The 27,961-nt window shown below is 42.3% G+C and overlaps 2 protein-coding genes across 9 annotated transcripts in view; both read right to left on the bottom strand.

Annotated features, from left to right (window-relative positions):
* depdc5 (DEP domain containing 5, GATOR1 subcomplex subunit) overlaps positions 1–13,753 on the bottom strand; it is a 33,743-nt gene extending 19,990 nt beyond the window's left edge. For all 7 annotated transcript variants that reach the window (XR_010015242.1, XM_063013974.1, XM_063013977.1 and 4 more), the window contains exons 1-20: positions 13,611–13,753; positions 12,556–12,679; positions 12,090–12,177; positions 11,030–11,076; positions 10,474–10,559; positions 10,289–10,372; positions 9,147–9,196; positions 8,988–9,057; positions 8,834–8,912; positions 7,626–7,687; positions 7,115–7,184; positions 6,960–7,032; positions 6,049–6,152; positions 5,884–5,958; positions 5,651–5,785; positions 4,289–4,350; positions 3,345–3,415; positions 3,191–3,260; positions 2,639–2,675; positions 2,423–2,543 (exon numbers count right to left, since the gene is read on the bottom strand). Coding sequence is in view for 6 of the 7 variants with exons in the window: in XM_063013974.1 (XP_062870044.1) it covers positions 2,423–2,543; positions 2,639–2,675; positions 3,191–3,260; positions 3,345–3,415; positions 4,289–4,350; positions 5,651–5,785; positions 5,884–5,958; positions 6,049–6,152; positions 6,960–7,032; positions 7,115–7,184; positions 7,626–7,687; positions 8,834–8,912; positions 8,988–9,057; positions 9,147–9,196; positions 10,289–10,372; positions 10,474–10,559; positions 11,030–11,076; positions 12,090–12,177; positions 12,556–12,622 (1,451 nt within the window). In the remaining variant the exon portion in view is untranslated. The remainder of the gene's footprint in view (positions 1–2,422; positions 2,544–2,638; positions 2,676–3,190; positions 3,261–3,344; positions 3,416–4,288; positions 4,351–5,650; positions 5,786–5,883; positions 5,959–6,048; positions 6,153–6,959; positions 7,033–7,114; positions 7,185–7,625; positions 7,688–8,833; positions 8,913–8,987; positions 9,058–9,146; positions 9,197–10,288; positions 10,373–10,473; positions 10,560–11,029; positions 11,077–12,089; positions 12,178–12,555; positions 12,680–13,610) is intronic.
* Positions 13,754–15,432: 1,679 nt separating this feature from the next.
* Positions 15,433–23,697, bottom strand: rab36 (RAB36, member RAS oncogene family). 2 transcript variants are annotated; one of them, XM_063014149.1, is made up of 11 exons: positions 23,610–23,697; positions 22,515–22,661; positions 22,274–22,365; positions 20,970–21,044; positions 20,739–20,840; positions 20,560–20,624; positions 20,419–20,470; positions 19,214–19,295; positions 19,025–19,115; positions 18,552–18,668; positions 15,433–16,296 (listed from the first exon to the last, which is right to left on the bottom strand). In XM_063014149.1, exons 2-11 carry the CDS (start codon positions 22,620–22,622, stop codon positions 16,244–16,246), a joined length of 837 nt encoding a protein of 278 aa, XP_062870219.1. In that variant the 5' UTR covers positions 22,623–22,661; positions 23,610–23,697; the 3' UTR covers positions 15,433–16,243. The 2 variants fall into 2 exon arrangements, with proteins under 2 accessions (XP_062870219.1, XP_062870220.1); XM_063014150.1 differs by having other exon boundaries at positions 22,569–22,661.
* Positions 23,698–27,961: the final 4,264 nt, after the last annotated feature.

Genomic DNA, 27,961 nt, shown 5'->3' with positions numbered 1-27,961 from the left:
AAATAATTCCGTTACATACATACAGTATATATATATATATAAACATAAAATTCCCCTTTCTACATATATACAAATATAAAATTTCATTTACTACAGATATACAAATATAAAATTTTATTTAATACGTGTATACAAATATTAAATTCTATTTTCTACATATATATATATATATATATACAGTGTATCACAAAAGTGAGTACACCCCTCACATTTCTGCAAATATTTCATTATATCTTTTCATGGGACAACACTATAGACATGAAACTTGGATATAACTTAGAGTAGTCAGTGTACAGCTTGTATAGCAGTGTAGATTTACTGTCTTCTGAAAATAACTCAACACACAGCCATTAATGTCTAAATAGCTGGCAACATAAGTGAGTACACCCCACAGTGTACATGTCCAAATTGTGCCCAAATGTGTCGTTGTCCCTCCCTGGTGTCATGTGTCAAGGTCCCAGGTGTAAATGGGGAGCAGGGATGTTAAATTTGGTGTTTTGGGTACAATTCTCTCATACTGGCCACTGGATATTCAACATGGCACCTCATGGCAAAGAACTCTCTGAGGATGTGAGAAATAGAATTGTTGCTCTCCACAAAGATGGCCTGGGCTATAAGAAGATTGCTAACACCCTGAAACTGAGCTACAGCATGGTGGCCAAGGTCATACAGCGGTTTTCCAGGACAGGTTCCACTCGGAACAGGCTTCGCCAGGGTCGACCAAAGAAGTTGAGTCCACGTGTTCGGCGTCATATCCAGAGGTTGGCTTTAAAAAATAGACACATGAGTGCTGCCAGCATTGCTGCAGAGGTTGAAGACGTGGGAGGTCAGCCTGTCAGTGCTCAGACCATACGCCGCACACTGCATCAACTCGGTCTGCATGGTCGTCATCCCAGAAGGAAGCTGACGCACAAGAAAGCCCACAAACAGTTTGCTGAAGACAAGCAGTCCAAGAACATGGATTACTGGAATGCCCTGTGGTCTGACGAGACCAAGATAAACTTGTTTGGCTCAGATGGTGTCCAGCATGTGTGGCGGCGCCCTGGTGAGAAGTACCAAGACAACTGTATCTTGCCTACAGTCAAGCATGGTGGTGGTAGCATCATGGTCTTGGGCTGCATGAGTGTTGCTGGCACTGGGGAGCTGCAGTTCATTGAGGGAAACATGAATTCCAACATGTACTGTGACATTCTGAAACAGAGCATGATCCCCTCCCTTCGAAAACTGGGCCTCATGGCAGTTTTCCAACAGGATAACGACCCCAAGCACAACCTCCAAGATGACAACTGCCTTGCTGAGGAAGCTGAAGGTAAAGGTGATGGACTAAACCCAATTGAGCACCTGTGGCGCATCCTCAAGTGGAAGGTGGAGGAGTTCAAGGTGTCTAACATCCACCAGCTCCGTGATGTCATCATGGAGGAGTGGAAGAGGATTCCAGTAGCAACCTGTGCAGCTCTGGTGAATTCCATGCCCGGGAGGGTTAAGGCAGTGCTGGATAATAATGGTGGTCACACAAAATATTGACACTTTGGGCACAATTTGGACATGTTCACTGTGGGGTGTACTCACTTATGTTGCCAGCTATTTAGACATTAATGGCTGTGTGTTGAGTTATTTTCAGAAGACAGTAAATCTACACTGCTATACAAGTTGTACACTGACTACTCTAAGTTATATCCAAGTTTTATTTCTATAGTGTTGTCCCATGAAAAGATATAATAAAATATTTGCAGAAATGTGAGGGGTGTACTCACTTTTGTGATACACTGTATATAAAATTATATTTATTACACACACACACACACACACACACACACATATATATATATATACTGTATGTATATAAATGTAAAATTCTATTTTCTATATATAAATATAAAATTCTATTTTCTGTATATATATATATATATATATAATTCTATTTTCTACACATATATAAATATTTAATTTTATTTTTTACATATATACAAATATAAAATTCCATTTTATAAATACATATATATACATGTATATAAATATAAAATTCCCTTTTCTACATATATTCTACATTTCTATACTTCTACATATATTCTACATTTTTTACATATATACAAATATAATTTCTACTTTCTACATGTTTTTAAATATAAAATTCCATTTTAGTGCACAAAATTATTCTTGTGACGTCTGGGGGCTTGACTTTCACGCACATTCACAAGTGGTTTCCAGCTTCGCTCTATATAGACAGAGATTTCTCCAGATTCAAAGAATCTTACACTATTAAGTACGGTAGATGGTAAAACGCATAAATTATTTGCAATCTTGCATGAAAAAAAGTTCTTTTTCCAGTTCTCATTTTTTGAATGACAATTCTCCTAAAGTTCACAGAATTTCTAAGTGCGTCTCTATTAATTATAAGTGTGTTTCATTTCTTCATTCCTACCTGAAGTTGCTGCTTCTCTGGGCTCTGGCAGGTCCAGGAAGTCTGAAGACCTGAGCATCATGGGCATCGTAGTCCACCTGGATGGGGAGGCTGTTTTCCGAGTCCTTGGGAGCCCCGAGAGCTGAAGGAAACAAATCAAATTGAAGGGATGATGACCAATTTATCTGACGTGTTATAAATCCAGTAAAGAAAAACAATGGAATTGAATAAACTTACAGTGCTCTCTGTTGTTCTTGAATCTCTCAGCCTGAAGCTTAAAACAGAATAAAAATACAGACTTTTATGTATTTAGTCCTGTAAAAAACACCAAGATCAAGTCTGCCCATATCTAATAACGAGACAGTTTGGAGGTTCTCAATGGTAAACAGTAAAAAAAAAAAAAAAAAAAAGTATATTTTGCTTCCTTATAACTGGCAGCATAACGTTCAGGTGGCACAGGGGTAAAATACACTAGCACACCAGGGCTGACATCTTAAACTCATAAATGTGGTAGCTCTGCTACAGGCAGGCCGGGCGCCTATACGGACAACGATCGGCTCGTCAGAGGGTGGGAGGGCTGTAGAAATTCTTTATAACTGCTGCAGTTATGACCTCTGCTGGCTGATCGATGGTGCTGCACAGAGACGGGGGATAATGGGGATTGGTGTGTGACTCTCCGTGCATGATACGGATCTCCATATGAACCCGCCTGGTGCAGATAGGTACTGAAGACATTGGACACGACTAAATTTATGTTACTGCTCTATCCAGATCTGAGCGATCACTTACCTTCTGACCAGCGAGTTTGATTCTGGGAGTGAAGGAGCTGCACAAGCTTTGACTCTTCGACGTGTAGAAGCTGTAAAATTCCTCACAACGTTAATGCTACAGCTTAAGCACAGACGGTAATTGGTCACGTTAACTGAATTGCGTGAACTCTTACCTGTGGTTGATCCAGTGGGGCAGATTGTAGTCGTCCAGCCTGGAGTCACCAGGTACTGTTCTGTTATGTAACTGAGGAGAGAGAATTGTCATTAGTCTCTTCGGGTGAGCATTTGCACATCTTTCACACATCTGTTGTCGACCATGACTTCGTTTGAACGCCCAGTTCTGTGTATATGGGCACATGGAAGCAAATTTAAAGCCCAGATGCACTCTGGAGTCGAAATCCAGAGAGATCTGCCTTAAAAAGATGGGTCTAAAGGCACTTAGGTGGCACAGCAGTCTAATACGCAAGTCCACCACAGAGTTTACTCTTATTACCACCTCAAACCCTGCAAGGTGCTGCCTGGTTAAAGCGACTGGACGAGAGGTCAAAAATAGATGTGGGACAGTACGACTCTCTGTAACAATGGAGGTGGTTGATAGTCTGTGGCTCTCCTTGGCCAGCGTGGGGGTGGTGAACCCTAGAAGAATCGCAGATGAGAAGAAAAAAATAAGCGTTCGCGCTTTGAGAACCATGTCGAGGCCTTAAACAGAGTAACGCGAATGGCTGAACTTGTTATACGGACAAAAGTATTGGGACAGCGCTTTTGCAGCAACAGTTTAAGGAAGGCCCTTCCTGTTCCAGTGTACAAAGTGAGTTCTATGGAGACATGACATAATGCTCGGTTTAAAGAAACTCCAGTGTCCCGCACAGCTTTTGTCTTCCTTCTGGTAAATATTTCCTTGCACGTTAAAAATAGCATGGACAGAAATGTTAAACCTAGCCCGGGTTCGAACGCCACATGAGCTCAATCCTTCAGCAGTGCCTCCCTCTCCAAAATACAAACTAGAGCAGATATTTTGTCTTTCACATTTTAATAAGTTTGACTAATATTCAGGGTTTTTATGGGAGAAGGGGGCTGAGCAGATGTCTGGATGTGTGTATAGTGTTTAGATCCAAACCTTAAAGAGTGGGACGGCATGAAGCGGCTGCTCACCCATACACACCAGATCCACACCGATACCTGTAGAGCAAAAACACACCACACAGTATCACACACAGCATCTGAAGAAGTGCATATAAAACACCACCAGGGCAGCGGTTAAGCGGTTAAAGTACTGGAAATGAAATCAGAAGGTTGCCTGTTCAAACCCCACCAGGCCTCCTGAGCAAGGTCATCAACACTCAAATTGCTTTAATTGTATTCAGTCATAATTGTAAGTCGCTTTGCCATAAGCGTACACAAAAATAGATGTTTATACTAACACATAACACGCAACACACAAGCTGGAGGGTGTTATCGTGTTATAGATCAGCTGCATTACTAACAAACATCAATAAATATTAACTTATGTGAAGAGAGTTCAGACACTATGTAGTTTAAATGTACTGGTGAACAGGGTTGCCAGATCTCTCAAGAAAAACCTTTTTCAGTCTGGACATTCCACTAATGGAATTTTATATTTATTAATATTTTAACGTCATGTTTTACACACTTTGGTTACATTCATGACATGACAGGTAGCTTCTGGTTTAAGTTATAATATCAAACACAGTCAATTTTGTTTCTCCAATTCCCCTCACTTGAACATATTAGTCCTGTGGGAGGAAACCGGAGCTCCCGGAGGAAACCCACACAGACGCGGAGAGAAAGTGCAAACTCCAAACAGAAAGGTCCACCCGGGAATCAAACCCAGGACCTTCTTGTTGCTGTGAGGCAACAGTGCTACCCACCGTGCCGCCCCTGCTTGTATAGTAACCTGAGATAAGATTGCTATTTAGCGTGTAAAAGGGGGCATGTGATGTTTGAAACAGTGTTTATTAAACTCTCGTCGCTAAACTTAAGTTGACGTTAATGTCTACAGTCGCTGTGAAATTGAAATTCCGAACGCTGAACTAGTTCTACGTTCCTGCCATGTTCTCGACGCTGATTAACATTTATAAATCATTATGACTTGTTGAAATGAATCTCTGTGATATCAACGAATTCTGAATTTTGATTAGACATCAGATAACCCTTGTTATCAGTTAAAAGACTCAAAAATACAAAGTTTGCATCATTAAACGTTACGATTCGATGCAGTTTGGTATTTTGTAGTTTGAGATGCAGCTTGCAATCTTTAACGGTCATGTGCTGGTGAATTCGGGTGTGTATTATTAACAAATATTAATAAATATTCACTCATGTAATGACAGTTCAGACACTACTTGAACCACACTGGTAAACCGGGTTGCCAGATCTCCTGAGAAAACCCTTTTTCAGTCTGGACATTCCACTGATAGAATTAATGAGCAGGTGTAAACTTAGCATAGCGACGGCCTACCATTGTCGATCATGCGCTGCTTGGTGAGGATCATGAGGAGCCGGTCCACCTCAAACACCCCAACTCCCGGTGTTATCACCACCGACATCTGACCGGTGCGGTCAAAGTTGCGGTTGATGTAGTGTTTATCAAAGACTGTAACAGAAACCAAGCTGAGAACGAACACTGACGAGCGAAACCACCACAAAAATTAAACGTTTTATTGTTTTATTCTATTTCTTCACTGGACAAACCATTAAACGACAGGTTGATAGCTTCGAGGTAATTTCCCTGCGCGGCGGTCGAGTTCTGTCCACACGGGAAACCGTCTGCCGACCACAAAGCATCAACATCGAATAAACAAACTGGAATGCTTTACATTTAAGCTAAAACAATATTTACGGCTGTATTTGTTGTACCTGCTCCTTTGAGGCGCACCAGAACTGGGTACTGGATGAAGAGCTTCTTAATGGTGACCAGCAGAGACATCCACTCATCTCTCCTCTCGTTCTGCGCCACCACTCTGTACCACAGAACAGAACATTGCTATTTTATTTCTGCATTTTCTCCTTTCTTCTCCTAATTCAGCGTAGCCTTCTGCTTGTCTTCCGCTGTCGGAGACTCCGCTATGAGGCCAGTATTTGCGTGCAGAGAGTCACGCACTGATCTCCGGGCTCCTCCACTTCCTGTACAGGCACCTCGGGCTCCTAACCAGGGTTTTTGAACAGCATAAAAGACCCCACACATTTTTAGTCCGGTCTTTCCCCACCCAGCAGACTATAATGGCCAATTTTGTCTGCTGCAGGCACTGCCAATTATGCCTGCTAGTGGGCTGCCCTGCCGACTGGTAGCAGGGCGCACAAGTTTTCTACATTTCTTAGACGTTTCTTACAACTTTTAATTACAATAAGAGAACTGACCATAATGAAGCATGAAGGTCAATTCAAGAATGACCAGAAAGCAGATCTTTCATGAATGAAAAGTAACTGGAACCTGACAACAGCAGTTCAACACTGTTTGCAGTCAAGCAAGCTTCACATCGCTGTGTGCCAACAGGTTGGAGTGCAAGAGGGAAACCCCTAGTTCCCGAGATGCACAATAACCAGTGGATACTTTAAAGCAGGCACTTTTTTCTTGCTCTGCAGCCTTCCAACCTATGATGATATAAAGCTCACTTGACTGTGGACAGTGTTCCAGCAGGATTTTTCACAACTGTTCACGTTGTGATCGTTTGGATTTGATGAACACGTCTCTTAGTTTAGGATGCATTGGAAAGAGCACTGCTGGGGTACAGAATGGAGCTGATGTGGTTTTGTATGTTCTCTCTGACCTGTAAAAGTCCTCGTAGAAGCGTCCCTCGTGATCCTGCCTGATCACTCCTCTCTGGCTCTCAGGAAACTCATCTGCGGAGGAAAAGTGAATAAAGATCATGTCATCTACCTGTAGCTGTACCACATCATCTACCTGTAAGAATCTAAAGCTCACCGAGCGTTTTGGCAGCGTAGAAGGTGCGTGAGAACAACACCACCGTGACCTCATGGCTGCAGTGTTTCTCCTGAAATGAGAAATAAAAAATCAGCTCCATAAACACACACTGAACTTCTATTGTTTGTTTTTTTCTGTTTATTTTTATCATCCATTATCCATCCATATTATCCTGGTCAGGGTTGCCAGTTCATCACAGGGCTTCGGTCTCCGCCCTGCCACAAACGTAGCCAATCATGTCTGTGTAGACGCCCTGCCAACCGATAACACCGCGAAGAGCAAACTGAGAAGTGCACCTCCCACTGGCTCCAAGTCGGACACTAGCCAATCATGTCCAGGCAGACAGCCAACCAGCTGCTGAGATTCGAACTCTGGATTCCCAGATCTCAACATTAGTGGCCCTCACTGAGTCGTAATACTTAATGAATTCAGAATGATCTGCTTACAAAGAAAAAGCAACAAAAGGAACGTTATTTAATCTGTGGTTTAAGAATAAGAGACAGACACAGACCTTCCACTTGGCGAACAGGTCCGAGAGGAAACCGTTCACTGCCTTTTCAAAGTAGAGGTCACCTACAAACAACCACACACAGGACATGAACAGACAGATCAGTAACACTATTAGGGCGCATTCACATGAGAAACGTTTTGCTTTGTTCAGCGCTCGGCTTGATCGGTGCAGTAAAACGTCATCTAAGTGTGAATCTGAGCTGAATCTGCATTAGTGTGGAATAAGCATCAGATCCAGTCTAAAAGCTCCACATTTTCTGCATTACAGCTCGAGCTTCTAAGAAATCGTGAGAATCAGCTTCCCCCAGAGTCTAAAACGCTTATCGTTAAAAAAATAAAGCTTAATGTGACTTATTGTATTAAAAGGAGACAGGAGCACTAAAGTTCTCTTCATTATTACTGCTCATAAGTTCCTCCACTAATCACATTCCTCACTCGCTGTTTTACTACAATAAGTCACGTTAAGTTTTGTTAAGCTTTTACCGCCTCATATTAAACAGTTCGTCTTATTGGAGGAGCTTTGGTGAAATGAAATGGCAAACTGGGTCAAGTTTAATCAGGTGAACTTAGAGCACCGCCACACTTAATAGGAAACAACGGCACAGTCGGTGCAAAAGCGGTTTTGTCGCTTCTCATGTGAACGCGCCCTTAGAGTGATTTCATCAATAGCAGTTTGGTACACAGTGGTATCCTTGTTGAACCCCACTGCCCTATATAGAATATGAACAATATAAGTACAATATATATACTGTATAGAAGTGATATGTTATAGAAGTACAAAATGTATATATAAAATATAAACCATAGAACTACAAACTATTTAATAATAGAATATACATTTTAGAACTACCAAACCATAGAAGTTCCTTGATATGGTTCATGGTGATATTCAGTGACCAGTTTTTATTGGATCCAAGGATGCTTCACCAACGGCGGGAGCTGTACAGCGCACAACAGAAGTAAACAGCAGTAACAAGCGGGTGTAGATTACCTGTGAGCATTTGTACTGCTGTTACGTCCAAAAAACAGGCCCAGATCAACGAATGTCAACTATTCTTTGTTTCCAGTTGGAAACTAACATTCCAGGTTTGGAGCCTCTTTATTTTCAGTGTCACTGAGCTGAAAGGTTCAAAATTAGGTCCTGAAACTGGAACGGAACCCGTTCCACGTTGGTGGCACCATCTAATGATCTGTACTAAAGACACTTACCATAGATATCAAAGTCCCACATTTCACAGCTCATCTGAATGAAGATGTAGACCATCGCTGAACTGGATCTGAACACCACCTGCCGACAGAGCAAACTCATCACACCTGAACCGCCTCACGTACAGTATAATCCACATAAAGATCAGAGTCTCACCCGCGTGTCCTCGCTGATGTAGCCACACGTGACCTTCTCACCCTTCACCCAGAGCTCACTCACCTGAGCCCTGCAAGTGAAAGGAGACAGAAAGACACACACATTAGCGGTTATCAGAAGGCTGTGTGTTCAGAACCCAGTACGAGTACAGTGAGTTACCTGATTCCGGCAAATTCCACTTTCTGGGTAACATACGCGCATGTGCTGACCTACAGAGGACGAGAACATTAGCAAGATGCCAAACAAAACATCTAGGCAGATCCAGATCCGTGATTATCAGTGGTTATCCCCCGTCTCTGTGCTTTTTCTCCGATCCCCACCCCCCGATTTTCTCCCCTAATCTAGTCGTATCCAATTACTTCAGAGAGCGTTTGTACGTACTGTATGTTGTAATAATCTGCGAGAGATTATGAGTGTGCGCGAAGGGCTAGATGGGGTTCAGTAATGAATCATTAAAGAGGAATCATGAAGGGCGCTCAGGGTAAAACACGCTAGCACAGTGGTCCCCAACCACGGGCCGCGGACCAGTACCAGTCCGTAGGCTGTTTATAACCGGGCCGCACAAAAAGAATAAATAATTAGAGAAGTTAGGTTATTGTCTCATGTCACCCCTAGGTGGGAGCAGCATCTTGTTGCAGCGAAAAAAGCTCATGTTACACCGTTTGTGAGCAATATTATTAAATCCTCCCTCCGCCGCCAGTCCGTGAAATTTTATCTTATATGAAACCGGTCCGTGGTGCAAAAAAGGTTGGGGACCGCTGCTGTAGCACACCAGAGCGGACATCTCGAACTCGTCGGTTCGAATCTCAGCTCTGCTACCGGCAGGCTGGGCGACCTACAAGAACAACAATTGGCTCGTTCGCTACGGCCTCTGCTGGCTGATTGACGCCGTCTGAACGGAGACAGGGAATAATGGGATCGGGGCTGATCCGCATATGAACTCGTACAGGTGATTGATGCGGTCGGCGTGTCCGTTAATCGCGGCTCTCCTCAGTCGCGAGCGGAGGTTAGTATCAGTAGAGAGGACACGTAATGCAATCAGGTCACTGGATACGACAAGATTGGGAGGAAAATTAGGGACAAAATGCAAAAAATGTAATAATAAAAAAGAGGAATCATTTATGAGTGAATCATCAGTGAATCACTTGGATGTTAATCAGACTACAGAAGGAGTCACGTCGTATGTAACGACTCTTTACACCCCGTAAAGTGCCATTAAAGAAAGTCCTTGATTATTTCCAAATAAGAATAAATTATATAGAATAATGATGAAATAGTGGTGAAGAACAGTCGTGACTCACCAGACTCTTTTTGAGTCTCCACATGTCACCCCGGCCGATGTACTGATCCTTAAAGGTCAGGTCCACAAGATCCAGAGTCACGTCCTAACACACAGACACGAGTCCAGTTTAAAAAAAGGTCTCATGTTAATCCAGTGAAAACACATAAGCAGATCAAAAGTAGTTAAAAGTAAAGATTCCAGCACCTTGGGATCGACGATGTTTATGATGACGTCCTGATAGGCTCGGAGCTTGAAGGCCTGAGCGACAGTCTGATCCACGCTGATCGTCTCTAAAAGAGGACATAAAGTCAGGATTAGCCTGAAACATCTAGCGTGGAGGTGCTACATGACCAAAAGCATTTGGACACCTGGCTGTTCCGGTTCATTCCAGAGCTGCTGAGTGGGGCTGTGGTCCCATGCCAGAAAAAAGAAAGGCTACATGGTGTATTGTGTTGATGACTGTGCAACAGCGCCACCTGCTTCAGTCTGGCATGTTTCTCGGTGTGTGTTATGACCCTATGTAGGAATCGACCTCTTTCTGGTGAAAAGAAGAACCTGGTGGCTGGTGGCCAGAATGGGACAAATTTGAGGATGTGTCCACAACTTTTTTTTGGCCATAGCTACCAAAAATATGTGGACACGGGTCTGTTTTTGTGGTGACGTGTTCTGGAAAATGTCGACATTTATTCGCAGAACCGTTCAACTTCCAAACGAGAGGACAGAAAGGGTGTGAAGTCACGTGTGTGTGGTGTTGCTTTACCTTTTTGTAAATCGTCTTTCAGACTTTTCACCTGCAGAAGTAAAGGACTGCAAACAGAGCACAGAAATCAGAGATACTCGTCAGTACTGGGCGCAAAATTGTGCTTTATTTATGTTTAAACATTCGTGAAAACATGGCGGCACACAGGCTTCTCCAGTCGTCACACATACACTGTATGGCCAAAAGTATCTGGACACCTGACCATGAACTTAATGGAATAAAAGTATTACAATAGAGTGACAACTATGTGATCTTTTCAACATTAACAACAGTCGCTCTTTTGAGAAGATTCTCAGAAGACTTTGGAGTATGTCTGTGGGAGTTTGTGCCCATACAGTCAGAAAAGTCTTAGTTAGGGTCTCAGTTCATTCCAAATCTGTTCAGAGGCCACTGGAGTTTCTTTAATCGAGCTTTTCTTTGTGTTTTTATAGAGCTTGCTTTGTGGAACAGGGAAGGGAACAGGGACCTTCCCTAAACTGTTGCTGCAAATTATATATTAGTATATTTTTCTTCATATCACTGATTTATTACACATGTTAGCAACTGCTGTGGCTGAATTATGTGAATTCAATCATTTAAAAAGGTGTCCCAATACTTTTGTTCATGGTAGTGTTTTGGTGTACAGGGGCGGCACGGTGGCTAAGTGGGTAGCACTGTCGCCTCACAGCATGAAGGTCCTGGGTTCGATCCCCAGGTGGGGCGGTCCGGGTCCTTTCTGTGTGGAGTTTGCATGTTCTCCCCGTGTCTGCGTGGGTTTACTCCGGATGTTCCGTTAATTGGGGACATTAAATTGTCCATGACTGTGTTTGATGTAACCTTGTGAACTGATGAACTTTGTGTAATGAGTGGCTACTGTTCCTGTCATGAGTGTGACCAAGGGTGTAGAACATGACGTTAAAATCCTAATAAATAAACAAACAAACACAACACTGTACAGCCCAGTCTCCCAACCTTGGACCCCGAAAGTCTGTGGAGACTCTATGTGGAGTCACAGAGGAGTCAAAGTCAAAGTTGCAAAGCGTTTCAGAGTGTTGTGATGGGGTCATAAAACTTGTCTCACCTGTACTCATCGTTTGGGTGTGCGATCTCCACAATGTCCCCCAGTTTCACCTGAGGAAACACCTTCGGGTTCATCATCAGCTCATCATCTGAGGGAGACGAAATTGTAAACTAGAAGCTGCATCGGGACAAATTTTGCTTTTAAAGGTGGTTTTATTTACTTCTTGATTTTAGCTTCCTTTCATGCACATGTATTTTTATCTTTGCACTGTAGTACAAAGATAATACCGTATATACTGTGTATACCGAAACAACACCTCCATATGTACCCAGGTCCTGTTGTTGTTGTGATTATGCAGGTACTTGTTTGTATAATGTGAATTTTTATAGTGTGTACTATTACTTATTAAACTATGTAACTTGCTGCTGAGGCCTACCTGAGATCTACTACTTTGTGTACATGTGTACATGTGCACAGATGAAAGATCAAAACTGGAATACCCTTCGACTTGCCACTGCACACTCACCACTTCCTCCAAAGCCCTTCTTATGGACCACCAGTTTGTAGCTCTTGGTCTTGGTTGTGACCGTCATGTCTGCTGCAGTTCACACTAAAATCAGGCTTCGACTCTGACTGCAGTCTGCACTGATCTACAAACACAGTTCATACACACAACGTCATTAACACACTGCATTAACACGTAATCGTGTGGCTGAGTGAGTGGTTTTATCAGAGGAAATCTTTGATGGTTTGTCATCTAAAACACTTCTAAAACTTCCAGCTATGTTGATTTTTCAGGTATTTATACAGGTAACAAACATCTGCACATTTTAATGCAAAAATACTGTTTATTTTCTGAATTTAACATATTTATTAAAAAAAAAAAGCCATATGTTCAGAGTTTTTGCACATTTAATATTGTGTTTTATTTTTCTCAATATAATACATTCTGCAAACAGAACTGTGCATGCAAATCTGCAGAAATGCATTACCTGCGGAGGGTGTGTTTATTTCATTTTATTACATACAGTATATATTTTTACTGTAAAATTTTACAAAGGCTGTTCAAACTTTTGCACAAAACTGTATATTATATTACTTAATAGTATATTATAATACGTTACAATGTATTATATTGCATTAAGTTATACAGTAACTTATTATATTATATATTATAGTATATTACATCATTATATTAACAAAATACAGAAGAGAAATAAGGCATAAAAACAAAAAGTTAATCGTTAATACTAAATATATATGTATAATATGTATAAAACTGCCAGCTAAAATGTTATAACTGTGACAGGCTTAGTCATAAATATAAAATATGAATATAAAACTATAATTAATGTAAATAAATCATAAAAACGCTAAGAAAACAAGTTGCAGAGCAAAAACACAATGACTGAGTTCCAAATTGCTCTCTACACACTCCATAGTCTACTACATAGGCTACATACTCTCTTCATGTTACCCGTATGTAGTGCACTTGTGCAGTCTGTACAGAGTGATTTGTACTTCAGCCTGACAGAGCTCGCACAGTTCTAACTGCAAAAAATCTAAAATCTAATCACTTACTGATGACTCTCACCGAGCTGCGCGGCCTCGCTGTGTGGTGAATCACATCTCACATGTTTATAAAGGTGTGAAAGGTTCAGTTATAATCAGATATAAGATATTACAGTGTTATAAACTCAGACTTCCCATAATAACAACTGTCTCATTCTTCTGACTGCGGTAAATACTCGGCGGTAAATGCGCACGCTCGCCATCTAGCGGCCGGCGGCAGGACAGACCGCAGCGGTGACGCCACTCCACATGTCTGTTCAGTACATTTATCCATTTACATGTTCAGTACTGTGACAGTACACAGTCTAAGCAATTGAGGTTTAAGGGCCTTGCTTAAGGGCCCAACAGTAGCAATCTGGCAGTGTTGGGGCTTAAACCAGCGACCTTTCGATTACTAGTCCAGCACCTTAACCTAGGCTACAACTGCCCTGCAAAGCTGTCCAAACAAAGCTTAACACACTGACCTAGAAACACCAAACTTGACCAATCCCTTATAAGATATCTATCTATCTATCTATCTATCTATCTATCTATCTATCTATCTATCTATCTTATAAGGGAAAACGTTTTGGTCCGTATTGACATCACTGAACCCCATAGTTGAGGCAGCTGAACATTCCAGCTGTTAATCACATGTTTAAGGTTACTCTATTAGATTCAGATCTGATGACTGGAGAGGCAATTGAAGTCAATTAAACGTATTATTATCATGTTCATGGAACCACTTATGGAACTTTTGAGATGCTCTGTGTATACTTTCTATGATCATGAATAAATTATATACTTCTATAAAATTTGATTTATATCAGTTCTTTTATATATCAATATATAACAGTGCCTGTTATACACCTATCAGCCATAACATTAAAACCACCTCCTTATTTCTACTCTCACTGTCCATTTTATCAGCTCCACTTACCATATAGAAGCACTTTGTAGTTCTACAATTACTGACTGTAGTCCGTCTGTTTCTTTGCATGCTTTGTTAGCCCCCTTTCACCCTGTTCTTCAATGGTCAGGACCCCCACAGGACCACCACAGAGCATGTATTATTTAGGTGGTGGATCATTCTCAGCACTGCAGTGACACTGACATGGTGGTGGTGTGTTAGTGTGTATTGTGCTGGTATGAGTGGATCAGACACAGCAGCGCTGCTGGAGTTTTTAAACACCGTGTCCACTTACTGTCCACTCTATTAGACACTCCTACCTAGTCGGTCCACCTTGTAGATGTAAAGTCAGAGACGATCGCTCATCTATTGCTGCTGTTTGAGTCGGTCATCTTCTAGATCTTCATCAGTGGTCACAGGACGCTGCCCACAGGGCGCTGTTGTCTGGATATTTTTGGTTGGTGGACTACTCTCAGTCCAGCAGTGACAGTGAGGTGTTTAAAAACTCCAGCAGCGCTGCTGTGTCTGATCCACTCATACCAGCACAACACACACTAACACACCACCACCATGTCAGTGTCACTGCAGTGCTGAGAATGATCCACCACCTAAATAATACCTGCTCTGTGGTGGTCCTGACCATTGAAGAACAGCATGAAAGGGGGCTAACAAAGCATGCAGAAAAACAGTCTACAGTCAGTAATTGTAGAACTACAAAGTGCTTCTATATGGTAAGTGGAGCTGATAACATGGACAGTGAGAGTAGAAACAAGGAGGTGGTTTTAATGTTATGGCTGATCGGTGTATAACAATCTTTAATTATTCTGTCTCATCCCAATTTAATAAATAAAAACAACATGCAGGCTGCACCAGAAAAAGTCCTTGTGTGCAAAATAATAAGACTGTATTTAAAAAATATAACGACAACCGACTCACACAAAGTTTAAAAAATACTGAATTTTATTAGTTTTATTAGTTTTCTATTCAGAAGTTTTGACCTATTTCATAATCATCATTGGTCAGAACAGTCGAATCTTCTGACCTTCAGTAAAATAAAATCCAGGCTGCAGATGATTCAGAACCGCCGTGTTCTTTACGCTGGAGCACGGAGGGTCAGTGAGCTGTTCACCATCCTTTACCAGAACCTTCCACACCCATCCCATAATATTTCTATATAATATAGGCAGTTAAACAAAGCACAATACTGAGCACATAAAATACCATGATAACATCTGGATGTTTCTGAATACAGCAGCTGCTGATCTTAAACACACTGACTCAAGAGCACCGGGGGCTTGATGTACAAACTTAAAGAGTGGAGCGTCTCTGTGCCTCTGAATTTCATCTACCAATTTAATGAACTAAAGCTGTAGCTCATCGTACATGTGTAAATAAATGTGTTAATTAAACAAACACATTATTCCAGGATCATACAGAGCTACTGCTGTAAATGGCATCCAGGGGGAACTGATAAAAGGAGATAAGAGTGTGCAGCTCTTTTGACATGAACTTTTGCACTTTTTGCTCGCAAGTTTGGAAATGTATAAGAAACAGGGACGCAATTTTCATCTTAGCCCTTGCATGGCGCATTAACCAGGCGCATAACCAAATAAATAACATCTCAGACCAAAATTTGCCCTAAAACGAGGACCAAAAGTTTAGTACATCCAGCCCTCAGGTGTCTGTGAGGAAACACTTCGTTATATAAGGTCGTTTTTCCAGATTTCTGCTCCGTTCCTGTTTTGATGTTGGATCAGCAGCACGACTTCTCTTTCTCCTGAGCCTCTGTCTGGACTCTTTCAACTTCTGTAAATATAAACACCACGTCACAATACTAGTAAAGAGTAAATATTCAAACAATACGACACTTCATATATATATACAGTGTATCACAAAAGTGAGTACACCCCTCACATTTCTGCAAATATTTTATTATATCTTTTCATGGGACGACACTATAGACATGAAACTTGGATATAATTTAGAGTAGTCAGTGTACAGCTTGTATAGCAGTGTAGATTTACTGTCTTCTGAAAATAACTCAACACACAGCCATTAATGTCTAAATAGCTGGCAACATAAGTGAGTACACCCCACAGTGAACATGTCCAAATTGTGCCCAAAGTGTCAATATTTTGTGTGACCACCATTATTATCACTGCCTTAACCCTCCTGGGCATGGAATTCACCAGAGCTGCACAGGTTGCTACTGGAATCCTCTTCCACTCCTCCATGATGACATCACGGAGCTGGTGGATGTTAAACACCTTGAACTCCTCCACCTTCCACTTGAGGATGCGCCACAGGTGCTCAATTGGGTTTAGTCCATCACCTTTACCTTCAGCTTCCTCAGCAAGGCAGTTGTCATCTTGGAGGTTGTGTTTGGGGTCGTTATCCTGTTGGAAAACTGCCATGAGGCCCAGTTTTCGAAGGGAGGGGATCATGCTCTGTTTCAGAATGTCACAGTACATGTTGGAATTCATGTTTCCCTCAATGAACCGCAGCTCCCCAGGGCCAGCAACACTCATGCAGCCCAAGACCATGATGCTACCACCACCATGCTTGACTGTAGGCAAGATACAGTTGTCTTGGTACTTCTCACCAGGGCGCCGCCACACATGCTGGACACCATCTGAGCCAAACAAGTTTATCTTGGTCTCGTCAGACCACAGGGCATTCCAGTAATCCATGTTCTTGGACTGCTTGTCTTCAGCAAACTGTTTGCTGGCTTTCTTGTGCGTCAGCTTCCTTCTGGGATGACGACCATGCAGACCAAGTTGATGCAGTGTGCGGCGTATGGTCTGAGCACTGACAGGCTGACCTCCCACGTCTTCAACCTCTGCAGCAATGCTGGCAGCACTCATGTGTCTATTTTTTAAAGCCAACCTCTGGATATGACGCCGAACACGTGGACTCAACTTCTTTGGTCGACCCTGGCGAAGCCTGTTCCGAGTGGAACCTGTCCTGGAAAACCGCTGTATGACCTTGGCCACCATGCTGTAGCTCAGTTTCAGGGTGTTAGCAATCTTCTTATAGCCCAGGCCATCTTTGTGGAGAGCAACAATTCTATTTCTCACATCCTCAGAGAGTTCTTTGCCATGAGGTGCCATGTTGAATATCCAGTGGCCAGTATGAGAGAATTGTACCCAAAACACCAAATTTAACAGCCCTGCTCCCCATTTACACCTGGGACCTTGACACATGACACCAGGGAGGGACAACGAAACATTTGGGCACAATTTGGACATGTTCACTGTGGGGTGTACTCACTTATGTTGCAGCTATTTAGACATTAATGGCTGTGTGTTGAGTTATTTTCAGAAGACAGTAAATCTACACTGCTATACAAGCTGTACACTGACTACTCTAAGTTATATCCAAGTTTCATGTCTATAGTGTTGTCCCATGAAAAGATATAATGAAATATTTGCAGAAATGTGAGGGGTGTACTCACTTTTGTGATACACTGTATATATATATACAGTATACGTATATATATATATATTTTTTTTTAATGCATTTTCTCCCTTTTGTTGCGTCCAATTGCCCGATTGCATCATGCTTCCTGTCCACCAATGTCGATCCCCGCTCTGATTGAGGAGAGCGGAGCTAACCCATGCCCCCTCCGACACGTGGACAGCAGCCGTGTGACGAGTGCGGTGCGGCTTAGCACTGTGTACGGAGAGACACACCCTGACAGCACTCTTTTCTCATCTCTGTGCAGGCGCCATCAATCAGCCAGCAGAGGTCGTAATTGCATCAGTTATGAGAGAGGGAGACCCTATCTGGCTTAATGCCCCACCCCTATATGATTAACAGGCCAATCATTGTTCATGTGGCTGCTCAGCCCAGCCGGCAGGCAGAGCTGAGAGTTGATACGATGTATTCCAGATCCCAGCTCTGGTTCCAGCGTGTGTTTTTACTGCTGCGCCACCTGAGCGGCCAATACGACACATTTTAGTGTCAGTAGAAGTATACAGACACTAGGTGGCAGTAAAGCCTTTAAAAATGACTTTTATTCAACGTGACCATTCAAGCAATCAGAAGATAAAGAGTCTTACTGAGAACGTCTGCGTTTCCTATCCGTGCGGCGCTGTAGCCGAGCTCACCGTCCTTCAGGATGGAGTCCTCAAACGCCAGCGATGCCACACGGAAGAAGAACTGCTGCACGTTTTCACCTAGCGCACACGCCCAGAGATCAAAGTTAACGACGAGCAGGAACGGTAGCTACTCGTTACACAAGATTCATCAGTTTAATGTTAAACACAGTCATGGACAATTTAATATCTCCAATTCACCTCACTTGCATGTTTTTGGACTGTAGGAGGAAACCGGAGTTCCCGAAGGAAACCCCACACGGACACGGGGAGAACATGCAAACTCCACACAGAAAGAACACGGACCGCTCTACCTGGGAATCGAACCCAGGACCTTCTAGGCGACAGTGCTACCCACCGAGCCACCGTCCCGCCCTAGTTACACTCATTTGGTTAAAAGCTCTTTAGAAGGTCATGAGATCCGTAGCTGTGTGTACCTGTTTTGGAGGAGACGGACCAGAATTCGGCGTTCATCTCAGATGCCATCTTCACCGCGTCCCTCTCTGTGCGCTGTCGCTCCTCCTGAGACTGTAATCATCGAGCGTTACACTGATATAATCATCATTATATTCATATATTATTATATTCACACACCGAGAGGAACAGATCAGATCAGGGTTTCTCACCAGCAGGTCTCTTTTAGTGCCGACCAGAAATATGAAGCAGGAGTTTGGCTCGTTCTCCATCAGAGCCTCGTTCAGCCACTGCCTGTTGGAAAACACCACTCCCATTATTCTCAGCACACTTTATCAGATAAAGTACCCGAAAACTCAGCGGTAAGTGGCACAGAGTTGAATCTCCAGCGGTGCTGCACTATATGGACAAACATATTGAGACACGCCTTCTAATTACAGCAACAACCGTTACTAACAAGTGTAATTAATCAATTATATATGGGAAAGTGTATGCTTTCAACAGTTGAGGGAAGGCCCTTTGCTGTTCCAGCATGACTGTGCCCCTGTGCACAAAGCAAGATCTATAAGAACATGAAGAAAAGCTCAGTTTGACGTAATAAGTCCTGACCCAAACCCCACTCAACAGCTCTGGGATGAACTGGAACGTCATACAAATGCTGGGCACAAATTCCCACAGACACACTTTAAAGTCTGGTGAGAAGCCTTCTCAGAGGATATTCCGGTGGACACTAATTGGCCACCGTGTCTGCTAGGGCGGGATGACCGGACTATGTGAGTGGGGTCTTCATACGCTGTTCAAGGACCCTGCTTAGCAGAGCGAGGCACGGACGTAAAGAAGGGGTCGGAGGGCACGTGAGCAGCAATATACCCTCCTCGAATGCAATCAGGGATCCACAACACTCACTCACTGTCTTAACCGCTTATCCAATTAGGGTCGCGGGGGGTGCTGGAGCCTATCCCAGCTTTTCAATGGGCGCAAGGCACACAGTATTGAGAAATAAGGTAAGAAAATACATAAATAAATAGAAAAAATTGCATTTGTTTTTCAAACAAGGTCATGGTCAGGTGTCCAAATACTTTTGGTCATATAGTGTACTGCACCAGGACCCACAGCAACCCTGACCAGGACAAAGCTGTAGTTAAACAGACGATGACTGAATGAATAAATGATTTTATTCATCTATTAGCACCTATAAATGTGTCTGAAACCTGACCTCAGTCATTAGAAGGGGTGTCCACATACTTTTGGTCATATAGTGTACTGCACCAGGACCCACAACAACCCTGACCAGGACAAAGCAGTGGTTAAACACATGATGACTGAATGAATGAATGAACCTATAAATGTGTCTGAAACATGAACCCAGTCATTAGAAGGGGTGTCCACATACTTTTGGCAGTGTGATGATTCTCACCTCGTGTGCTCCAGCGTCTGAATATCAGCCATGTCGAACACTGTGACGATCACTATTAAAAATAAATAATAAAAACACAGGAGCGATGAGAATCTCTGGTGTAGGTGGATAAAGTTTGTGGACGTGAGATGAATCTCGTACCCTGAGCTCCTCTGTAATAAGCTGATGCGATGCATTTAAACTTCTCCTGACCGGCGGTGTCCCAACTACAGGAGAAATAACAGTAAACAAAGCTGATTCTAAACGCCGGACTCGTAATATTTATTTATTTATGAATATTTACTGGATGGATGAAGATGATGATGAAGTGAAACACTCACATCTGAAGAGAGAACGGAAACCCGGAGATGTCAAACCTCTCGATTTCAAAGTCGACCCCGATGGTGGCCTTGTAGTCCCGATCGAAGGCGTCTTTACAGAACCTAAAGAACCGAGAACGTCACCGACACGCCACACATACACAGCATGGTCAAAAGCATTTGGACGCCTGACCATGAGCAACTTTTTAAGTATGTCTGTGGGAATTTGTGCTCATGTTCATGTGTCTGTACCTGTTGATTAAACACGTCTTGCCCACATTAAGGTCCCCGACCACCACTGCCTTCGACATCTTTAATCTGTCCAGTCTGAAACAGTGGAGAAAAATAAGTCATTTTAAAGAACGTCACATTTTCCAGGTCAGGGTCGCAGTGGGTGCAGCTTCCCCTAGAATCAGTGGGTACAGTGCAGTAACACACACCTGACATGACAGAGACAGATGGACAGATAGATAGATAGACAGACAGAAAGACAGACAGACAGACAGACAGACAGACAGATAGATAAATAGATAGATAAATAGACAGATGGATAGATAGATAGATGATAGACAGACAGACAGACAGACAGACAGATAGACAGACAGACAGACAGACAGACAGATAGACAGGCAAACAGACAGACAGACAGATAGACAGACAGATAGACAGGCGAATAGACAGACAGATGGATAGACAGGCGGACAGACAGACAGATAGACAGGCGAAAAGACAGACAGATAGACAGACAGGCAGACAGGCAGACAGATAGATAGACAGGCGGACAGACAGACAGACAGATAGACAGACAGATGATAGACAGGCAAATAGATAGATAGACAGACAGACAGATAGATAAACAGACACAGATAAACAGACAGACAAATAAACAGACAGACAGACAGATAAATAAACAGACAGACATAGATAGATAAACAGACGTACAGATAGATAAACAGACAGACAGACAGACAGACAGACAGACAGATAGATCTGTCTGTCTATCTATCTATCTATCTATCTATCTATCTATCTATCTATCTATCTATCTATCTATCTATCTATCTATCTATTTATCGTCTGTCTGTCTGTCTGTCTGTCTATCATCTATCTATCTATCTATCTATCTATCTATCTATCTATCTATCTATCTATCTATCATCTATCTATCTATCTATCTATCTATCTATCTATCTATTTATCGTCTGTCTGTCTGTCTGTCTGTCTGTCTGTCTGTCTATCTATCTATCTATCTATCTATCTATCTATCTATCTATCTATCTATCTATCTATCTATCTATCTATCTATCTATCTATCTATCTATCTATCTATCTATCTATCTATCTATCTATCTATCTATCTATCTATCTATCTATCTATCATGTGTTTATGTACAAGCCTGACTGGCCGATAGCACCACTGAGGATTTACCACTGTACCACTGTGCCACCCTTTACAGGAAGTGACCCACACAGAACATACTGTTTCCTGTGAAGCAGCATCCAGCAGAATAAACACACAATCAGTTAAATCAACACAGTGAACGTGAGACTCTCACCCCTGCTGTCTGGCAGCTCGGTCTTTAAAAGCCAGTTTAGCTCTGGTGCTCCAGTCGTCCTTCATCTGCAGACACGCCTGTGGGTCATAACACTGCAACACACCAAACACACCAAACAGTCTCAACGTTTACCTCCATTCCTTTATCATTTACTGTCAGTACATGTGCACACACATACAACTGCTCACAATGCTAAAACAACCTGTATGAATCATTAGTTTAGGTATGAAATGTTATTTACATGTGTGCACGCAGACGGGTGCACTGGAGCAGACTGGTAATTCTGACTGGGTACCTTGGGGAAAGTGTAAATGATCCTGTTCTTGCTGATGTGTGGATTAAACTGCATTGTGCTGTCTCACAGGAACCAGAGCAGATCAACGTTCACCTGCAGGAGAAACCAACAGAATGAAGGATTTGTACATACATACAGTATATATACGTATATATATATATATATATATATATATATACTGTATATATACACTGATCAGCCATAACATTAAAACCACCTCCTTGTTTCTACACTCACTGTCCATTTTATCAGCTCCACATACCATATACAGTTACTGACTGTAGTCCATCTGTTTCTCTGCATGCTTTGTTAGCCCCCTTTCACCCTGTTCTTCAATGGTCAGGACCCCCACAGGACCACCACAGAGCAGGTATTATTTAGGTGGTGGATCATTCTCAGCACTGCAGTGACACTGACATGGTGGTGGTGTGTTAGTGTGTGTTGTGCTGGTATGAGTGGATCAGACACAGCAGCGCTGCTGGAGTTTTTAAACACCTCACTGTCACTGCTGGACTGAGAATCATCCACCAACCAAAAATATCCAGCCAACAGCGCCCCGTGGGCAGCGTCCTGTGACCACTGATGAAGGTCTAGAAGATGAGCGACTCAAACAGCAGCAATAGATGAGCGATCGTCTCTGACTTTACATCTACAAGGTGGACCGACTTGTAGGAGTGTCTAATAGAGTGGACAGTGAGTGGACACGGTGTTTAAAAACTCCAGCAGCGCTGCTGTGTCTGATCCACTCATACCAGCACAACACACACTAACACACCACCACCATGTCAGTGTCACTGCAGTGCTGAGAATCATCCAGCACCTAAATAATACCTGCTCTGTGGTGGTCCTGACCATTGAAGAACAGGGTGAAAGCAGGTTAACAGTCAGTAATTGTAGAACTACAAAGTGCTATATGGTATGTGGAGCTGATAAAATGGACATTAGCATCCATTATCGTCTTAAAACTGCACATTTCATCAAACAAATCACCTTAAATTGCACATTTGTAACATTATAAGACTAGAAACATCTTCTACTCACCAATACTGCAATTAATTTTGTTTATTTTAATGACTTTTCTGTAATAATCGCGGCTTTGATCCACATCCGTCCTCTAACTGCGCCGCTGTGCATCAGATACTACCTACATCTCCATAGCAACAACAGTCACGTGATGAACGACGAGCCCTAGACCTTGCACTGTAGTGGGGAGCTATGGAGATAGTGGCTGTGTTTACAATTAACAGTTACTCCCTAGTCCCTACGCCCTACAAAGTGCACTACAACGAGTTCCAGGTTGCTATTTGGACTTCGTAATACGCTAAACACTGCTAAATGGCCAAAATACTTTAGTTTTGTGCACTGTCTGTTCTATATAAGGATTTAACGATTAATCTATTAACCCATAACATTCTAGGAAGCCACTGTTTGATTAAAAATGTTGGTTAATAATGTAAAATTGATTTCTGAAAGGTGACTGCGGCGCTGGAGATTCTGAGAGAAAAATCTGGTGCCCAAATGAGTTCAGGACTAGTTTTAGTCTTGATATTTATATTCATATTTCTGTTCTACATTCCACATGCTGCCTAAAACCACACAACATGTACATTTATTTATTTTTTTGGGTCAGTTAGTTTTAAGTTAAACACTTGGCCATCATTAACGGAGAATCCTTCAGTTTACCAGCAGATGGCGCTGCTGCGTTAGGATCAACAGAGTGGAGTTTTTACCACTGCTTTATTCTGGTCAGGATCGCAGTGGGTCATTGGGCATTGGCAGGAAACACCCCGAATAGGTTGCCAGTCCATCACAGGGCACACACACACACACACACACACACACACACACACACACAGAGAGAGAGAGAACAAAATTTAGCAGCTCCACTGGACCTGACTGTATGTCTTTGGATCAGAGCATCCTGAGGAAACCCATTTGGATATGGGGAGAACCTGCAAACTACACACAGAAAGCACCCTGACTGGCAACAGTCATCAAATTTCAAATTGATAAAAAGATCATTTAGGTTCGAACCATTCTTAAATATCGTCTTCAGATATTTCCAGCCAACGCCGCAAATGTACTTGATGCCATTTCTTTAAAGTCACAGTAAATCAGTTTGTACAATATTTGCTGATCATATTAAGTTTGCACACACAAGCTTTTAGCTTTTACTAAATGAAGAGATGATTGGCCATGAAAGCTGAACTTTAGCTAGTTTTTGGCAGGGTTTTTCCCCTCCTCATGGTGTTGTTTATCACTACTCATGACAGTCACAAGGCCCTGCACCAGCGAGAGCAGCTCGGTCTGGCTACCATCCTGATTATTTTTTTGTCATGGCCAACATTTGCCTTTTATTTTCCTCCTTTTTTTCCTTGTTTCTCTCAGACCCCCTTGTGTTTAACATTTTTTTTGGATCCCCTTGACACAGATGATGATATTATTCTTACATTTACAGCTAGGATGTGTTGTGATCAGCATCAACACCTTTGTTGATGAATATGTTGATGATATGAACCTTTAATAGTCTGTTGCACTTTTGTGGTGGGCAAATGTTCCAGTTCATCCCAAAGCTGTTTAGTGGGGCTGAGGTGCAGGACTCTGGAGTTTCTTTAGACTAAGATTTTCTTCATGTCTTTATAAACCTGCAGAGGTAATGCAGAGACAGGAAAGGTCCTTCCCTTATGATTTCCTTTATGTAATTGATTTATTACACCTGTTACAAAGTGTCAAGGAGTGTCCCAATACTATTGTCCTTTTATTCGTTCAAAGGATGTATAGTATATATAGTATATAGTGTAATAAACCTCACCACCCATCTGACATGCAGAAAACAAGAGGCTCAGGAAGACGTTTGCATAATTTATTATTTATTATCATCATTATTGATTGTTGTTCTTTTATCGTTTGTTTTAAATATCCGTTGGTTTCTGTTTAGTGGACATCGTGTAAAGTCAAGCCTGAAGCCCTTAGCGCAGGATGGTCGCACATGATCAGAGCTGAAGAGGAGGATGAGCAGGAGGAGGAGGAGATGAAGAAGGCGAGGAAGAAAGTGGGCGTGGTCTTCATTTTTCTGCTTCTTTCGACCACACCTTAAAATGCAGGTGATTATTATTATTATATTTTTTTTATCACAAAGATGCACCTCACACACTATTCACACACCGTACTGAGAACAACGTCCACTCGAAATGACCAAGAAAAGAAAGAAAGAAAGAAAAGGGTTCGTTTGCTCACATGAAGGTTTCTCGTTTGGTTTCGGTACAAATTTCCTACAATATTTTTTGCTTGTTGCGTCACCAGCGTATCGTTGAATGATAATCGTGTAGCTCACTGGATGTGAATGGTTTACAGTCCTGTTCAGGTGTCCACAGTGTTCTGACTGACTGTATATATCTGTATATATATACTGTACATGTTACGGAATATACTGGTGAAATCGGAAATAAAAGTAAACAATCCAAACAATCATTTATCAAAATTACAAAGTAATAAAATCATGCATATTTGAACAGTTTCCGCTGTTTCTTGTTTGTTTACTTGCAGGAAAAACCAACCAGGTCTCGGACGCATCTGTTTTTTTTTTTTTATTATTATTATTTACATTCATATATTGGCACTATTTATTTTTAATTACGTCTCTTTTAGAAAGTGGAATGATCTTCATTAATCACCTCATCAATTTAGTGGAACACTGGGAAAATCAGACAAAAAACAAGCAAACACACAAACAAACAAAATGACAAACGCACTCATGTTGGCAGTTTTCATTTCAGAAGGGAACGAAGTGGCGCTGCTCTTAAAAATGCAAAAAAATATAATTCGACCTTTTTAAGACTTGTGTTAATCACCCAGATTAGCGCAGCGTTACTCAACCCAGAACAGCCGGAATTAAAACCAAAAGACCCGAATATTCAGGACTGTAATGCAGAGTTCACACTACACAACTTTCCAAGTCGTCAGACCGCTATACAGTTCACACTACACGACTGGATCTCTTGTAATCGGGAGTCTTTCAAGTCGGAGTGTATTTCACACTACACTGATCGGTGATAGGGGGTCACACACTACACCATCTATCACCAACTGAAATCGCAGGCGAGCTTCTCTGGTCTCCCAAACTACATTCTGTCACGAAAACAAACACGAGAAGTGACGAGGGGTTTAATGATACCGCGTCCAAAAATGCACGTCAACAAGTAGCGAGCGATCAAAGTTTGTGTGCTGATGTGCAGCGTAAGATCAAGGAGTAAAAATAAATGAATCTGAGTGGATTTGGAAACGCGACCAGCAGTCTGTTCTGTAGTGAGTTGGAGGTTAAGTGAGTGGGGCCAGTGATAGCTCAGTGGTTAAGGTACTGGACTAGTAAACAGAAGGTTCCCGGTTCAAGCCCGCCACCACCAAGTTGCCACTGTTGGGTCCCTGAGCAAGACCCTCAATTGCTCATTGTGTAAGTCGCTTTGGATAAAAGCGTCTGCTAAATGCTGAAAATGTAAAGGTTAATAAATATTTTTTGCAATGCAGCGTGGGTGTTTTGTAGAGAACGATAAGGTCAGAAATACTGTAAAACTTGTGTGTGTGCTGATGTATTCTGATATAAACTATATTACACCCCTGTCCCACCTGTTTACACTCCTCCCCTGCGTTTCCCCTCACACCGTATCTTGCGTTCTCATTGGCTGTTTAACATAGCACTCACTGCCAGTCGGCCGACTCATATCCAGATATCTGACATGCTAGAAATCTCACTTCGGTCGCCGAGCGCTCGGTGACTGCTCAGTGAGCCGCTGGGATCGAGTTGTTGAGTAGTTCACACACAGCGATTGAGAGCCAAGTTTCGATCGCCCAGCAAATGCCGAGTTGCTCCCGAGCCGGCAAATCTAGCGCCGACCAGTCAACGAGCGAAAATCAGGGCAAAAATGGTGTAGTGTGAACCAGGCATAAGGAGCTCCGGCTGAATCTTAGAAGCCTGGTAGGTAAAGAAGGAAGTTGGCAGAAGGAACAGATCATCTTCAGAAGTGTTTCCGTCTAAAATTTAACAATTCGTGACCTTAGAAGTACAAGATTCTGTCTGATTTCAAGCCATTGAAGCATTTAGCTTTTAGCTTGTAGCTAAAAGAGCTAAAAGCTAAAAGACGTGGTTTATTTTACAGCTCAGCGAGTCCGTCCGCTTCAAGCTCGCTTTTGAACTTTTGAAACAACCATTTATGGTCTGTTTTACCCTCGCTTTATCCTGGTCAGGGTTGCAGTGGGTCTGATTCATAGGGCGAAGGGCAGGAAACACACACACACACACTCACACACACACACCTAGGTGGACTTTAGTGTCTCCAATTAACCTGACTGCACGTTTTTGTTCTGTGGAAGGAAACTGGAGCACCCGGAGGAAACCC

The sequence above is a fragment of the Trichomycterus rosablanca genome, chromosome 18, assembly GCF_030014385.1.
Source record: "Trichomycterus rosablanca isolate fTriRos1 chromosome 18, fTriRos1.hap1, whole genome shotgun sequence".
NCBI classification, from domain to species: Eukaryota; Metazoa; Chordata; class Actinopteri; order Siluriformes; family Trichomycteridae; genus Trichomycterus; species Trichomycterus rosablanca.
The sequence above is the reverse complement of the archived record's forward strand: the minus strand, read 5'-3'. Positions and strand labels throughout refer to the sequence as shown.

Bases quoted from the DNA above. Each gene is read 5' to 3' on its own strand.
- rab36 (XM_063014149.1), bottom strand. From the start codon at position 22,622: ATGCAGTTTAATCCACACATCAGCAAGAACAGGATCATTTACACTTTC. The intron at 20,625-20,738 runs GTGAGTGTTTCA...TTTCTCCTGTAG, and splicing joins TTTCCGTTCTCTCTTCAGAT to TTGGGACACCGCCGGTCAGG. The intron at 19,296-20,418 runs GTGAGAATCATC...GTTTTCCAACAG, and splicing joins CAGACGCTGGAGCACACGAG to GCAGTGGCTGAACGAGGCTC.